This window comes from Sinocyclocheilus anshuiensis, unplaced genomic scaffold (assembly GCF_001515605.1).
Source record: "Sinocyclocheilus anshuiensis isolate Anshui unplaced genomic scaffold, SAMN03320099.WGS_v1.1 scaffold70, whole genome shotgun sequence".
Taxonomy (NCBI): domain Eukaryota; kingdom Metazoa; phylum Chordata; class Actinopteri; order Cypriniformes; family Cyprinidae; genus Sinocyclocheilus; species Sinocyclocheilus anshuiensis.
In genome coordinates, this window is record NW_015542377.1 from 3407108 (window position 1) to 3424944 (window position 17837).

At 35.8% G+C, this 17837-nt stretch overlaps 1 protein-coding gene across 1 annotated transcript in view; it reads left to right on the top strand.

Annotated features, from left to right (window-relative positions):
* lrp8 (low density lipoprotein receptor-related protein 8, apolipoprotein e receptor) overlaps positions 1–17837 on the top strand; it is a 208051-nt gene that overhangs the window by 124760 nt on the left and 65454 nt on the right. Inside the window, exon 4 of the mRNA XM_016491453.1 lies at positions 6280–6408. Within this exon, the coding sequence (XP_016346939.1) occupies positions 6280–6408 (129 nt within the window). The remainder of the gene's footprint in view (positions 1–6279; positions 6409–17837) is intronic.

Consider the following 17837-nt stretch of genomic DNA (forward strand, 5'->3'; position numbering starts at 1 on the left):
AAGGAACCTTTGCCCTGGTCGGTTCCAAACAAGACCTGTCTGAGATATGCAACCGACTCACTGAGCTCAACTGCGAGATCCGAGACATGATTCGACGGGCGCAGGGCTACCGGGCCATCACTGCCTTCCTTCCTGACTCTAGTGTGACCGGCATCAGCCTTTGAGTCCAACTTTAAAGGGTTAGTTCACCCAAAAATGAAAATTAGGCTGCGTTTTACTCACCCCCGAGGCATCCTAGGTGTATATGACTTTCTTCTTCCAGACGAATCCAGTCGGAGTTATATTAAAAATTGTCTTTGATCTTTCAAGCTCTATCATTGCAGTCAGCAAGTGTTGCATTGCTTTAGTCCAAAAGAAATTAAATAAAAAGCGCCCATCCATAAAAAAAAGTCTCACACAGCTCCGGGGGGTGAACAAAGGCCTCCTGTAGCGAATCGATGCGTTTTTGTAAGAAAAATATCCATATTCAAAACGTAATAATCACTTTAACCTAGCTTTCGCTCACTGTTGTAAACGGAAGCAGTTCCGGGCGGATGACGTATGGAGGTCAGCTTTGCGCATGCGCCGCTCAGAAGTGACAAATGCAGAAGCGCAGCGGAGAGATCAAAACAAAACAACAGTCAAGAATTAGAAGTACAAAATGAGGTAAAGAAGAATGTCAGAGGATTTCGATATAAGCCAAGAGGAGACTGGTTTTTATTTAACTTTGTTTGGACTGAAGCAATGCAACACCCGCTGACTGCAATGATAGAGCTTGAAAGATCAAAGACAATTTTTAATATAACTCTGACTGGATTCGTCTGAAAAAAGAAAGTCATATACACCTAGGATGCCTCGGGGGTGAGTAAAACGCAGCCTAATTTCATTTTTGGGTGAACTAACCCTTTAAGTTCAGGCACAGATGTTAGCTATATGACTGGGTCTGGTCTTGTAGTCAGCAGTTCAATTCATCCCCAAAAGTGTTTACCAGAGTTCAGGTAAGCAGGGTTGTGAGCTATTCAGAAGTGTATTAAATGCCTTTTTAATCCATTTCAATTACCAAATTTGAATTAATGCAGAAAAATGCGAATTGAAAATATACTATAATTAAAATTCAGTTAAATTAAAATTCACACTATAGTTCAAAAGTTTGAGGTCTGTAAGGTTTTTTTTTTTTAATGTTATTTAAGGAAGTCTCTTATGCTCACAAAGGCTGCATTTTTGGTCACTAATAGAGTAAAAACATAAATATTATGAAATATTATTACAATTTAAATTAACTATTCTCTATTTGAATGTATTTAAAGTGAAATTTATTCCAGTCTTCAGTGTTAGGTTTCTTTTATGGATAGAACGTTGAAAAGAACAGCATTTATTTAAAATAGATTTTATTTTATTTTTATTTATTTAATTTTTTTTTGTAAAAATATAAAGGTCTTTTCTGTCACTTTTCATCAATTTAATGCATCCTTGCTGAATAAAATAGTTTTTTTTTTTAAATGAATCTAGCTGACCCCAAACTTTTGAACGTTTATGTATATTACTGAATATATTAGTGTCTGTATTTACCTACAAAAGCACAGGTTGTCAAGAAAAACCTTGAATGTTTTGAAAATACTTTCAAAAGCATTGATGTTGAAGGTTTAAAGGGGTCATATGATGCTTTTTTAAAGATCATTATTTTGTGTATTTGGTGTAACAGAATATGTTGACATGCTTTAATGTTCAAAAAATACATTATTTTTCAAATACTGTACATTATTGTAGGTCCTCTATGCCCCGCCTCTCTCAAACGCTTCGTTTTCTACAAAGTAGAATATCTCTTTGGTTTTGAGACTTTAGCCTTTGCAACTTCAGGGATCTTATCTATTCATGAACAGCTTGTAACACTCCAAAGAGAAAGGAAAACTTGAAATCGCATCATATGACCCCTTTAAGGACAGAAAGAACAATAGAACATTAGACATACAGAGAGAAAGAGAGAGAGACTACACACTTGATTTTATAACCTTATTAGTTATGGACATACTGTAGTTGGAACAGTCAAACCATTATTTGTGGGGTGTCCAGATACTTTTAGCCATTATAGGCTTATGCAAACTTCTGATGCATTTAGGTAAATGAGAAAGGAGTAATGGAAGACGCTTCAATGCCCACTTAGACACACATTATTCTCACCGCTCACAAGAATGCCTGAATTTAGTTGACTGTGAAACTCATCACTCGGACGTTATTGACTGAAACTGCCTCCCTAATATAATGTGGTTTGTGCAAAGCTAATGATTATTTCTTTGAGCGTACTGATGCGCATCTGAGAAATTTCATTTCCCCAGCTTAGATTAACAATGTTACACCCGCACCAAGAAAATAATTTACATTATTAGATAAATATGTTAATCTAATCTCACCCGCTCCCTGTGGTTCTTCCATAACTTCATTTTCCCAGGAGGAACTGCATTGCAGTCAGGATGAGTTGACCCGTGCACAGAGTACGAGTAGAGCTCTTTCTTATTTTGTCTTCATAAAGAAATAAACATGAATTTGTGCTCTGAGACCTCAGCTTTGCTCTTCAAATTAAGCTTGATGTTGACTGTGTGCATCTCTGCTTTGTTATTGTAGTTTATCCCACTGTCAGTCAGTTTCCTATTATTCTCTGAGTTTAGGGCCACAGGCCTTGCGTGGTTGTTTGAGAGTGTCTCTAATCGTCAGGGAGTGCATCAGTCTGAATGCACTCACCAGCTTTTGAGTCTGAGCTGACCTCTGGCTCATAGTGCCTGAGAGAACGTGTTGAGTTCATCACTTTCTTACAGTTAAATCCACTGAACGTTCATCTGTCAGAGCAGTGTGGGTGTTATTCTGATGCCTCAACGATCAGAGAGTTCTTGGGGTATTATTTGCTGGTGGCAATTTTTTCTTGTTTTATTATAATAATATATTCGTTTTTTAATATTATATTCTTAAACTGAGGATTTATGGTGTCAGTGTCTGAAACTCTTTGAAGACGCAGGTGATTATAAAGATTCTATCTCTAAATTCATCCACTCCACTGCTACAGCCATCAAGCACCACTTCTGTAATGAGTAATACTCTGAAATCATATTACAATTTAAAGTAACCATTTTATATTTTTATATTTTAAAATGTAATTTATTCCTGAAGTCTTCGGTGTCATGTGATCCTTCAGAAATCATTTTAATATGCTGATTACAAGCATAATCACTTAATAATAATTAATTAAAATTAAGTTATTATCTTGTTAATAATAACAAGAAACATTTGTTATTATTATCATTTTTTTTAAACATATAGAGCTCCTAACCAAATGTTGTGCAGTTTAATACTTTTGTGATTTTATTCTTTGATGAATAGTTAGAAATAGAAAATGTTGTAACTTCCGTCACTTTTGATCAATTTAATGCGTCTTTGCTAAATGAAAATATTAATTAAAAAATAACATACTAACTCCAAATGGTAGCGTGTATGTGTGTGTGACGCACATGTGTGTGTTTGTGTTTGAGTGATAATGCAATCATTTCATAGAATTTTTGTGTTATGAATTGATTCATTGTTTGAATTGAAACTCTTAGCAACTCGACACTTTTTTGAAGTTTAAATCAGAGATACTATTAAAACATCTGTCTTAATGTTTTCATAAGGAAGGATCATGAAACTAGCCTATTGACGGTCTTTAGGAAGTATAACGAGCAGATTAAAGTACATTAAAATAATGTTGATATTCCCAATGTTTTGTTTATTTTACATTGGTTGTGGTGCCTTTATCAAACCTCTGTGAGTGTTTTGCTGTGTGAACTAGAGGAAACCAGGGCTTTATGGGCAGTGAATGAAAAGCCCTGTGGGCACAGTAGTCTTCAGGGGTAGTGAGGAGAGAGAAGGAGATAAGACAGACTGAGTTTCCCATGAGGCTGCGCTATCTCTAGCAGTCAGCCAGACAGTGAGAATGGGTCATTCAGTTTATTCAGACACATGCTGACAAAGCCAGAAACACACCCGCTCGCACACGCACATAAAAAGGCTGTTCAAACAAACCCGCTCTGTCACATACATTTCCCTAGTCGTACACCAACAAAGCCTTGCGGTGTTGGGTTAAGCTCAGGCCTTAAAGGGATAGTTCACCCAAAAATGAAAATTTGATGTTTATCTGCTTACCCCCAGGGCATCCAAGATGTAGGTGACTTTGTTTCTTCAGTAGAACACATATGATGATTTTTAACTTTAACCGTTGCAGTCTATCGGTCGTATAATGCATGGCAATGGTAACAAAATCTATGAGAGTAAAAAAAACATGCACAGACAAATCCAAATTAAACCCTGCGGCTCGTGACTCATAGATTTTGTTACCATTGCCATGCATTATATGACTGATAGACTGCAACGGTTAGACTTAAAAATCATCATATGTGTTTTACTGAAGAAACAAAGTCACCTACATCTTGGATGCCCTGGGGGTAAGCAGATAAACATCAAATTTTCATTTTTGGGTGAACTATCCCGTTAAATAGGGCTTTTTTCTCTGACAGTCTTAGATCCAATATGGCTTCCACGGATGAGGACTGGGCCTCAATTTGCAGAGCCACAATGGCCGTGTGCTGATGAAGAGATATCTCAAATGAGATTCACAGCTGTCTTTTTCCCATTTCTTCAGAGAAGGCTGTACAATAGTGAAATCCAGCGAGAGACATGGCATTCATTCTTATGATTATAGATAGGGTTCAGACAACAATGGGTTGCAGACACAGATTCGAAGTGTCAGAGAAGGTGAGAAGGTCTTCATAAATCTTCTTTTATACACTGAAAATTACTCAAAAGACTGAAGAGTGGGAGAGAGAGAAATCAGTCTAGCTGCTATTGATTTGTAGTTGGGTTCGCAGACATGTAGAGATGTATAATTTATGGAGCTGTCTTGGGAATGCTGTGTGATCTGAGATGAAACTTAAAATTGTTTCAATGGGCTTCGATTTTGGCTAAAAATATGGCCAGTAGAGATGTTATATTGAATGTGTGTTTGTGTGATGGGGCTTGTCAAGAAAAAAGAAACTTCATGTAGAAAGCATCATTTTATAACGAAATGAAAAGAAGCAGCAGCAGCAAAAGTTTGACTTAATAGAACTAAATGTATATATTTTTATTTATATTTATTCTGTATGAAAAACGCATTGTTCCCTTCATTGTGCATGACAATTATAGCATTTGCTTGTCTTCTAATCATTTTGTTTTCTGAAGTTAAACATTAGTGCGTGGTACAACAATTAAAAAATAAAAAAAAACTAATCAAAATAATAAAGATTAATTAATTCTTGTGTTATTATAATCGATAGTATTATTGTAATTGTTTTAGTTGTCTTTTGGGGTTTTCAGTGTTAAAAATGTCAGAGTACTTCCAGGGTCAGAGTTCAGAGAATGCAATGTTCAATACAGTGTTTAAACGTGCTTATTAGTGATTTCCCAGCGTGTTGAAAAAGTTATTATTGTACGTTTAAATAGATTTTTTTTCATATGGTTTATTTAAATGTCTCATTGGTGTTTTTATTGTCTTATTGTCTTGTTTTATTGTTTAGTATTTGTGTAAAAGTTTTACATTGAAAAAATTACAAATGACAAAAATGTTATCATTTATTGAGTCGGATTTATTTTTTATTATTTAATTTTTTTGAAAGAAAGAAATTACTTTTTATTCAGCAAGGATGTTAAATTTATTAAAAGTGACAATAAAGACATTTAAAGTGTTACAAAAAATTCCTATTTTAAATAAATGCTCAATGGTTTCAAGCTATAGCATTTTATTATAGTTTTATATAGTTAGTTATTGTAGTTTTCTAATAACTTTCTATTCACCTAAAAAAAAATTTCACAGTTACTACAAAAATATTAATCAGCAAGTTTTCAACATTATTGATAATAAGAAATTTTTCTTGAGCACCAAATCTAGTGTGATTCTTAAATGGTCATGTGACTGGAGTAAAGACTGCGGAAAATTTAGCATGTCACATTTAAAATTATAATAATATTTCACAATATTATTGTTTTTACTGTATTTTTGATTAGTAGTGAGCATTAGACATCCAAAAACATTTAAAAATTCTACAATCTATTAATAGTATTGTATTTAGAGATGATATTGACACTATCTTAGAAAATTTGTTTTGTATGAAAATTTGTCCTTGTGTTGTATATTTGAAATGTTGGAACACTGTATTGACCGATCAGCATCCAGGAATATGCCTTTTGGCATTAGTTGATATTTTATTCTTGAACATCTCTCTGTGTTGCTTTCACTCATAGGTCGACAGACGTGTCCACCAGAGAAGTTTGACTGTGGTGGCTTGACTAGCAAATGCGTGTCGTTGTCATGGCGCTGCGATGGTGAACAGGACTGTGAAAATGGAGCAGATGAGGAGCAGTGTGCTGCAGGTAAGTCCAGGGAGGAAAGAGAAAGAAAGAGGAAATCACTAAAAATAGGTCCTGTCTGGATAATGTACAGTTAGTCTTCAGTGTGTGTGTGTGTGTGTGTGTGTGTGTGTGTGTGTGTGTGTGTGTGTGTGTGTGTGTGTGTGTGAACATTGTGTGTGTTTAATGTTCTTGCATTGATAAATTGTCACAGCAGGTGAGAATGAGTGTGTGTTATGTGCTTACACACACACTTTCTCTCTCTCCTTTCCTCTCTCTCACACACTAACACGCCTGCACACACACAATAATCCGGCTGCCAAATAAAGGTATTTCAATTTACTATTAGATTATAAACCAATATTGATTTAACTTTGCTCTTTGACATGCAACCTATAAAACCATTGATTCTCCAACTATCTCTATTATGGAAATATTATGTATTATACATTTGATCTTTTAAAGCCCTTCAGGATCTTTATCAATATAAAAAACTCCTAAATACTGCTGAAGGGCTCATGGATAAAAGCAAACTCAGCATTTTAAATCCACGACAGAGCAGCTACAAATTTGCTGGTTTGTTTAGTATGGCTAAATATTTTCTGTACTGTAGGCTAAGTCATCTGTTGATTATTATTAATATTACAGTGTCTATATTAGAGCCCGACCGATATATCGTTTTGCCGATATTATCGGCCGATATGAGCCTGTCGCCGATATATCGGTATCGGCGAATATGCCGCAGATATGCTGCCGATTTGAACATTTTTTTACAGAACATATAACGCAGATAAAATGCTTGAAATGGTGTAATTACTTAGTTTGTCCAGCAGAGCATGCTCCATTGTTTGCTACTGGCGACCTGGATGAAACGCTTTAAAGCTTAAGTCTATGGAAAACCATTAAAACTTTGAACGGCCATATCTCCATAACGGGGCAGCGAATCCGCACCAAATTCAGGGGATCCCTTCAGCTCAAGGAACCCTCTCGAACGCGAATCGTACATCTAGAGGCCCGCTTTCGAATGAGACCACCCCTGCGTCGATAGCCCCCGGGGTTCGGGAGTTACGGGTCGTTAAACTGGCAGTCCGGCGTAGGGGTGTGCGATATTGACAAAAAATTATATCTCCATATTTTATGGGATTTTATCGATAACGATAATTAGACGATATTTTGCTGAGTGTGTTATTGTGCTGGTACCTTAATACTCGATAATGTAAAATCGCACATCGTTAAAACAACAATTACGATATTATCGCAGACGATATATATCGCACACCCCTAGTCCGGCGCCAACCGATCAAGCATCTCTAAATTAGTTAGACATTAGAAGCTGTCTATAGGTTGGTGTTGTATTGTCAATTCAAATGTAAAAATTGTATGTGTGTTACTTTGTATTTTAAAACCAAAATATACTGATGAGATCATGCTGGCTGGACGTAAAGAGAATATTGTGTTTCTCTGTTGGCCATTATCCAGTAATGTCTACAAAATACATATATCACAATTGAATTGCCCTGTTGTGTTCATAATATGTAATTATCCTGCCTATTATCCAGCCTAGACACGCGTGCTTTTCATATCTCCAAACACAGCAGAGTGAAATCTCTTGTCCTTGTGTCACTATGGGTTTATGCTTTCTCTTATACTTAATCATGTAATAATGAAATACAGGATACATCTTTCAACTCTATCTTTTATGGTTTTCCATTTTCTGACTATTAGCACTATGATTAGCAGCGTGACAGAGTTTGTTTATCTCTGTGGATTTATAGCTGTGATTTGCGTGCCGTACAGTCCTGCACTGAACTGGGAAATAAGAGCATTAACATCGCTGTAATATTTCACTGTGCTGCTGATTATAATTGATTTCCTGCTTCATGTTTGGTCCTGAGACTTCTATTTTTTATTATAGTATAACCTGCAGGACTGCTCCTTTTGATTTATAATTGAAGATGTTAAGGCACGGTCTATGAATACATATTACTCGTAATGCTGTACGGCCCATAACTTCTGAAAAATCATGTTTTGCAAAAATCACATTTCAAATCCTTTTCAAATCAGTCACCTCCACGTGAACCAGAAGCTCATCACAGGGACAGAGAACAGGGACAATAGTAATGCTTTTTTTTATTATGAAACATGTTTAGCTTAAACCTTGGCTGTTTTGCATCAACCATCTTTAAAATTCTGTATTTGATTTATTGTAAATATACTACCACTTCTTATTTGTAGAGCAGGAGTTCCAGCCCTGGCTGAATGGCACTGGTTTACATATGCATCCATGCTGCTCATTCTTCCCTTTATCCCCTCCGTTACTGCCGTAGTGGTGGGTGCACACGTTATCTTATGGCACATGGACATTAATTTCAGCATCACACCTTCTTCCCTTGCCGTATATATAATGCATTATTTGCAATTATATACATACATTACCCTACTTGCTTACATACATCGCAACTGGGTTATGTTGAATTGTAATGCAGGATGTTTTTAAATGTATGCTTTACCCGTGTTATGCTGATAGTAGTGTTATGTTGTTTGATTTAGTCCCGGGTCAGAGGAGGCGGTGATGAACCTGAGCATTGCTGGAGACAGATTTTTATGTATAAGCCGCTCTCTTCCGGTCTCGCCAGTCACCTGGAAGGGGATCGGGTGAGGTCAAGTGACCATTATAAAAGGAGCTCTCGCTCCAATGTAATATGTCTCTCGGTAGGCAAGACAATTAACAAAGCCTCACTGTAAATAAACATAACCTTGCACCAGAGTGCATTTTTGAGTTGGGCCATCTCTGTTTTTCTACATCATGGTGTCTCACCACGTCCTAGAAGCCCGCTGAAAAGCGACTTCTTAACATTATTATAATTACAGTTGAAAACTGTTCTGCTTAATATTTTTTGCATTTTTGCATAAATTACACATTAGATTTGAGTTATCATAAATAAAATTATGGTTCTAAAACCAGAAAATACATTTTTACATTTACATTTTAATTACATTTGTATTGTTTTTTAATGTTGCTGTAATTTTTTGTAATGTCACAGTGATTCCTGTTTTCCTCTGATTTTTTTTTTTTTTTTAAAAGGAATTGTTAACAAAAGTTGAGGCTTTTTTTATTAGTAGTAATTTAATCAATAATTTACCCCAGAATAACAACGTGTAATGGTGATAGTCAACAAACATTATTATGTAAAAAGATGTGTAAATAAAGTCAGCAAGCAGCAAAACACTAACAGCATTTATTCATGTTGCAGTTGCATGCTGGGAAATTGAAAATCAGCAGCATTGCTCAGAGTTTGTTCAGAAGCCTCTGTTAAGCTAGTTGAAGAACATTTGGGGGAAATGCGTTGGTGGTGTTATGTAGATTCAAAGTTGTTCAGAATTCTTAGTACCTTGTGGGCTGGTAAAATGTAATAGCTTATTTACAGAGCATTATACATAATGCTAAAAAACATAATATTGATTTAGTGCTTTCATTTGCTGAATGGGGCAACAGTGCACTTTTAGTGGGTTTACCAGACTCCACACATACATCTAAAACCTGCTGCACCCACAAAGCCCTTTGTAGTGTACTAAAGGTTGGAAGATTTACATAAAACACAACTTGGGGAGTTCCAGACATGAATAATATACCTCCTAACATCACTTTCCCATTTTTGTAGAAGAAAGGCACTATTTTCCCTCAAACTCAGCTGTGTCCCTTTTGCTCTCTGCTCTCTCTTTCCCCTCTATTACCTTAATATCCAGATACACTGCGAAGAAAGCTTTTAAGTATAAATTGTTATCAGTAACCTGCATTAAAAATGCACAATCAAAGTGCCCTTTGCTCTTGTGGAAGCCCTGTGAAGAAAATTTTAAAGGTTTTAATTTCTGAAACTGCGTTTAGACCGAGAGAGGAACCCCTGCTAAGAAGGAGCTGTGGCGTTTAGCTCATTATGAGGGAGGAGTTCCATGACGTGAGGGGAAAAAGCATTGAAGCCTCAAACGTGTGAAGTTAAATTGCTGGTTGCATATATTATTAATAATAAATGTTTGTGTTGATAAGGTGCAGTGCCATATATAAACACAAACATGTACTTTTTTGACTTTAAACATTCCTTATATTATTCACAGTTTTGCTTGAAATTGAATTTGAATGTGTTTGGTCAAACTGACAGCATGATTATAGAAGCTGTGAAGGGACGTTCTCACCATGTATGGATTTATGTTGATTCAGTAATAATATGTACTGATTATTTGACAGAAATACCTTAAAACAAGCAATATATACTGTTCTATGCACAAATATCTAGCTATCATGAATTAATGTTCTGCTAAGCAGCTCAAACAAAACTTAAATAACAAACTTGTTCATCTTAAAGAGATTGTTCATTTAAAAATGGAAATGATTCAGGTACTCACATGTACCTTCTTTCATTTAAAAACCCTGGCCGCCTTCTGTGGAACAACAAAGAAGATATTTTGAAAAGTGTTGGTAACTAAACCGTTTTGGTGACCATTGACTTCTATTGTATGGACAAAAAAAACAAAACAAAAGCAAAAACTATAGATCTTTTATAAACCACAGAAGAAAGTTGTAGAGTTTTGGAACAACATCATGGAACAACATCATTCTGTCAGTAAATGAATTTTAGTTTTTGTGTGTATTAAAAAGACTTGTTCATACCAAGAATAATAACTATAACTATATTAGGGTCCACACCAACGGAGGATTCTGTTTATTATGAGCGCACACTGCAGTTATGTCATCTGCCACTTTAAATGCTCAAGCTTGAGTCTCAGTTCTGATTGGCTGTTAGTGTTTTTGTTGTTCATCAGCTGGAAGAAACATGTTCTGAAAGTGACTCCAACAATATTGTTTTTTTTTTCTGTCATTACCGTTATAGCTGTGGCATGGAATTTGGTTTTCTCATAGAATTGGAAAAATTGTGAAAACTTTTGGTGTGAACAGAATTATTAATGCTCTCGCTGAGTCACGTTTTAGGTCACCCCTAGAGCACAGGACTACTGGGAAAATCTGGTGTCAATATATGCGTCAATTAATTCAAGTCACGTCCCTCAGTTGATTTGCTTGCACTGCACCTGGACAGGAAAAGCAGATATCTCACAAGCTGTCAGTTTCCCAAAGTATTCAGTTCGGTCCTGTACTGCACCAAGTGAAGGGTCACAGGATGTGATTGTCACTCTTGTGAACAGCTGAACTCCGTGTGGACAGAACAAGATTAAGCTCTCAAACAGAAGAGTGACAACCGTATTTAACGCAGTGTGTACATGGCAATTAAAAATTTATGACTTCCAGTCACTTTGTCACTGCAAATGTGTGAACATGTCTTTAAGGGATTTTTTTGTTGTTGTTGTAAGAATAAAGATCATTTTTATTGGTGCCTCTCAACTCCTTTTATGTGTATTAAATGCTGAATGCCTCTCTTTATCTCATTCTATGCCCCAACTTCTGCCTCTCAATGTACCACACAGACACCCACTTGATTCCAGCAGACCCATCAGAAACTAATTAGGAGAAATACTAAAACATGCTAAAGCAATAAAAAAGAGATTACAGTATGAAACTCTAGAGTATATAGATTTCTGTACTGGAATTTTAACCATTATGAGAATTTTACATATTACTCCAAACTAATCAATGGTCTTCAAACAGACTCTTAATTTAGCAAAATATTTCTAATTTAACTTCATACTGCATTCTCTTCATGTAACATTAAAAGACCACAGTGAAAGCTTAACTATTGAAAAAGCTTGTTTATTACTAAAGATCCTTTTTTTATGCATTTTCTTCATTTCTGAAAAAATACACCTCATATTTCCGTCCAGAGAATTTCTTTCACACGTTATATTTTCTGAAGCTTTGAATGATGTGAGATGCTAATGTTAAATCTGCACCTGGCATGTGATTGAATATCTTCAATATCTCTGCAAGCCCTTCTATTGCTTGGAGAAGAGTTGCTTTGTCAAAGCTTGCGGTCGAACATTTCCCATCTCCAGGAAGAGATGAACTCCAGAGCTGGATGCAGAAATAGATTCCTATTCCCTCCTCTTCCACTACCCAATCCACACCTCTTCTTTGTCTTCTTTTGCTTCTTACTCTTTTCACTAGGGTCTTCATTATTTGTTTGCTCTAAATATATTCACATATGACATTTAATGCATAACGAAGTCATGATAGTTGTGTGGGAAATTTGGTAAATTGAATCTCCTGTGCTGTGTGTATCACTATCACTTTGGGTATATGGCGCTGTGTTTTGAGAACTTTATGATCTGTAGTAAAAGCAAACACTTTGGATCAGGGAACTTTGTGTATATTATTTGAGCAAACGATGTATGAAATTTGATAGCATCGAGAAAAATAGTTATTTTGAACTTTCTATTCATCGAAAAATTCTGAAAAATCATCATGGTTTCCACAAAAATATTAAGCAGCACAACTGTTTTCAATGTCGATAATAATAAAAATGTTTCTTGTGCAGCAAATCAGCATATTAGAATGTTTTCTAAAGGATCACGTGACACTGAAGACTGGAGTAATGTCTGCTGAAAATTCTACTTTGCCATCACAGGAATAAATTACATTTTAAAATATATTTATATAGAACATTTATTTTAAATTGTAATATTATTTCACAATATTACACTTCTTACTGTATGTTACCGACCCCAAACTTTTTAACAGCTGTGTACACTGGAACAGCAACTCAAATTTGACCTACATTCAATATTTATAACTGAATTGCTCATGAAAATCAAACATAAATGTGAAGTTGCATTTGCAGCTCACTCAGGGTCAGAGGAAGGTCACGTTTGCTGTGTGCATAGCTGCTATCACTGAAATGTAAGCGTGTTTACTATGACAGGTACTTGACTGTGAGCTCATTCTCATGTAGCTAGTTTGGCCACACACCAGAGCCTATTCAATCAATTAAGATCGAATGGAAATTGCAGGCAAGCACTGAGGCGTGTAATGTCGATCATTGCCTTGAGATGACTGTGAGATCAGATAAGAGAAGCGTGGGAAGCTGGTGACACCCAGTAGATCCTAATGTGGGAGGATTGGAAGTGCACAGATACAGATGAAAATATTGAATGGAAGGATGAATTACCAGAAAAGACAAACACATGAACCAGTCTGTTAGTGGTGAAAGAGGTTATGTGTGGGAGTATGTACAATATGCACAGAGTTTATGTGAGTGTGTTATTTTTGCTGTTCCTTTTTAAGACTTCAAGCAAACAGTCTTCTCTGTGTCCTTTTTAATATATAGAACGTTGTGGGTGTAGTAAATTAAGTCTCCCTATTTTTATCTATCTATCTATCAATTCAATGTTACTTGCGGTTTATTTGTAATTATTTGTATTTCTTAATATATATATACACTGAACAAAATTATAAACGCAACACTTTTGTTTTTGCCCCCATTTTTCATGAGCTGAACTCAAAGATCTAAGACTTTTTCTATGTACACAAAAGGCCTATTTCTCTCAAATATTGTTCACAAATCTGTCTAAATCTGTGTTAGTGAACACTTCTCCTTTGCCGAGATAATCCATCCACCTCACAGGTGTGGCATATCAAGATGCTGATTAGACAGCATGATTATTGCACAGGTGTGACTTAGGCTGGCCACAATAAAAGGCCACTCAGTGTTGCATTTATACTTTTGTTCAGTGTAGTTAATATACAGTTATCACTTATACTCACCAAGGCTTATTTGATCAAAAATACAATAAAAACTGTAATATTGTGAAATATTATTAGAATTGAATGTTAAAATTTAATTATTACAATTTATATAATAATTTTATAAAGTAATTTATTTCTGTAATGGCAAAGCTAAATTTTGAAAAATAAAGGTCATGGGACCGAAACATTGTGAATGAATTTATTTTTGATACTTTTGCAAGGACTGATAGTGTGTGGGATTCATTCGTTTTTGCTTTGATGTAACAATGTAAAAGAAAAAAAAAAATCTTACTGGCCCCAGCATTTTGAACGGTGATGTAAATATTTGATTAAATCTATTTCACTTAAAAATTATTTTTTATTTATAAATATCATTGCAATGTATCATTATATTATTTAATTTATTTAAAAAATACTTTTAAATATATAATTTAATATATTTAAAAATAATTTTGGCTTCTTGGATGATTTATCTCAGAAGCTTGTTGCAGTCAATTTTGAGGTTGCATTGTCCATTAAGGATGTCTTTTTAGGCAGCTTGCTAGGATTTGGGACAGCAGGACAGAGCTTCTGTCTTTCTCGCTTCTTTGCTTTTCTTTCCATTTCCATACCCAGGCTTTAGCACTTCTCTGGGTGCTGTGAAAGTTCTCATCACTGAAAAACACAAACGATCACCACCTACAACACTCAGCCTATGCTGTACCACTGAGGAGGGCCGTAATAATGAAATATTATAGTATCTACCGAAGCGTTTCCTCAAGGGCGACTCAGAGGGGCGAGATGCTACACAAGAATATCTATTCATCTGATTATATCAGTATCCGCAGGATTATTACTGACAGCTAATGTGATTACGGCAAAATTAAATCTGTTTTCATGCATCCATGTAAAATTCTAATTACAGCACTGGCAGAAAGTGTAAGCCGCACTGTGTTTTAGATATTTATTTGTGTAAATATGATGTTCTTAGTGTTCATTTATTTCCTGGGTGACATTGAGGCTAATGAATTCTGAGATGTGCTGTCTTGATATATGCTAGTCCCCTGACTGAAGAAAACAGGAACTCAACATGATTCCCAGTGAAATTAATGAATCGTTAGCTTTTTGATAATGCCAGAATGAATGTTTGGTTCATTTCATATCTACAAGTCTGATGTGTTTTATTCTGTTGTGGACTTTTTTGTGTGCTCAGGCTATGCCGTCTATACAGGGGAGCTTCTGTGCTTTATGTGGGTGAGAATGTTGGCTGTACTCAGCACACAGTTGCATGGGCTGAGGTGTTTGCACCAGTGTAATGCCAGACGTTATGCTGAACCTCCTCTATCCCCTGACAATTGCCTGATATTTCTCTTTCATCTGCGCTGCCATTCGCTAATTCACCCAGAGGTAATGCCCCTCTACCCCTGGTCAACATATAGCCGCACTTCAGCAGGTGTGAAAATGTCTTTCCTTTCACCGTAAACAGCTGAAGGCTTGGTGCAGAGAGGTTTGTCCAGAGAGCTCTGCTCTAAATGAATTTGTTGCACGGAGGGGTCAGTCATTTTCCAAACGGTATAATAGAGATTCAGACCGTTTAAACTGCTCTCTCAGACATTTCTGCACTGTAAAAAGGAACCTGAGGAGCTTCTTCTGGTTTTATAAGTCAGATCAGGTTATATGACCAATGAAATTATACAGATTGATTCAGACTTAATTTCTTTGAGTTGGTTGAAGCTAGTTCATTTAGATGCTAACTAAGCACATTTTAGGTTAAATTAAAGTCTGTTAAAAGATCCCATGAAATTAAAATTGTAGTTTTCTTGGCTTTTAGTTGATGTGTGTTATAACATTTAAATGCAAGTATACTCCTATTTGCTGACTAAATTCATTTTTAGCAGTGCTAAAATCATTTGCATTTCAGATTTGGCAGAAGCTATTTGCATTAAGAGCAAATACCATTGCTATCGTGTAAATAGATGCTGAACGCCTACTAAATGCTGTTAAACACTTTATTCTCACTATTAAATACACATTGGGCACTTTATTTTTGCTTTTTGAACTTTTTATTTATTATTTTTATTTAAAATAAACACATCTCCGAGCTGAAATGCGATTGGGAAATGCAAGAAGAATGGGAGTGGAAACAAGCTAATTCAAACTCAGGTTGGTCACATCAAATGCTTAATGCACTGTTCTCATTCTTTACACAACTGTCCCTTCTTGGTTTATTTTGTAACTTTGTTTGACTCAATCAGACATTAATTAGCAGAGATGGTGTAATTAGACTCTTCTTAGAAAATGGAGCGCAAATTTTGATGACTCATCCTGCACTGTACAGGTTTTTGTCCAATCAGATGCTCTCTAGAATGAGAATGTCCCTCCCACTAACGTCATCTGCAAGCTACTGTGTAATAAAATGGGTCACGGCTGGGATGTAAATATAAAGCTTATTGACTATTTAAAAAAGGGACAATACCTTCAGTGTATCCAGTCAACATTTTGGAAATGCATCAAAACTTTCATTTACAGTGTGATTTCACAGAGTTCCAGTGAAACAGTAGCTCACTGCCAGAGTTGCATTACTGGTTTATTTTCTTCACACAAGAAGAGTCATAAACCAGAGTTGCCAAACAAAATGTTTTATTCTTTCTAAACGCATAACTGACTAATGAAACCACACTGTGGGCTTACAGAATTACCGGCCTGAACTAATTCCCTGTCCTCTTCAGTTTATCTTTCTTGCTAGTATATCCTCTTTTCCTTATGCTGTGCCTGCAGGCGCTGTTGTCAGCACTGGGAAAAGCTTCATGAGGGGGATCTCATCCAAAGCATTGCCGTCTTTAGCTGCCTCAGTATGTTTGTGGCACCTTTTTTCCTCAGCTCAGTGCATCATGGTTACAGTCTTTCTCCCCGGAGGAGGCTAGTCTTTCTCTCTGATACGGGATACTATAATATTACGGGCTGATGGAGGACAGTGGCGAACGCACCATTAACTCTGTGCTGACTTAGTGGCTCGGGCCATTTGCTGAGTGTAGCATGAACCTCAGCGCTAAACCTGCCCCCGGTGGCTTGTTCTCACAGATATGGGGTGGTCATTTAAATTGAAATATCTTTGGTGTAAGTATTGTGTTAAAAGTGTTCCAGTCTTCTTACACATTGCTTTTAAAAGGTGAAGTGTGTATTTTTATGCATATAAAAATACTTTTTTCTGTTCCAGTTTAATGTTCAAATTTAAGGCAAATATACAGTAAGTTAAAAGCATTCTTTGATGAGCATTCACTAAAGTCATTCATTTTCAGTGAGACTTGGAGAGTTAGCATGATTGCAAGTATGATATTGCTTTCATACCACAGTTCAATAAATTATAAGTTAATATTGAGTAACCTACATTCATTGCCATTGTCTATTTTTATTCTGCCAATGACACGAATCCCAAGCAAAGCCAGAATCAACTTTGTGCATCGCTGAGTAAACCCACAGTAGTGAATCAGAATAAATTGTCTATTTGAACAAACAATCAGTGTTTTTAAAAGAATTGGTTGTATTGAATGATTCAGTAACTTGCATGTAAAAACAATCACTTGCTTTTACAATCACTTGTAAAAAAAATCTGTGTTTTAAACAAATTGGTTGAATGATTCAATAACTAATAAAGACAGCCACTTGTCACTACCTGCAGGTGCATTTATGTAATTTATTGAAAACGTTACTTAGCAATAGGGATGTAACGATTCACTCAACTCACGATTCGATTCAATTCACGATTTTGATTTCACGATTTGAT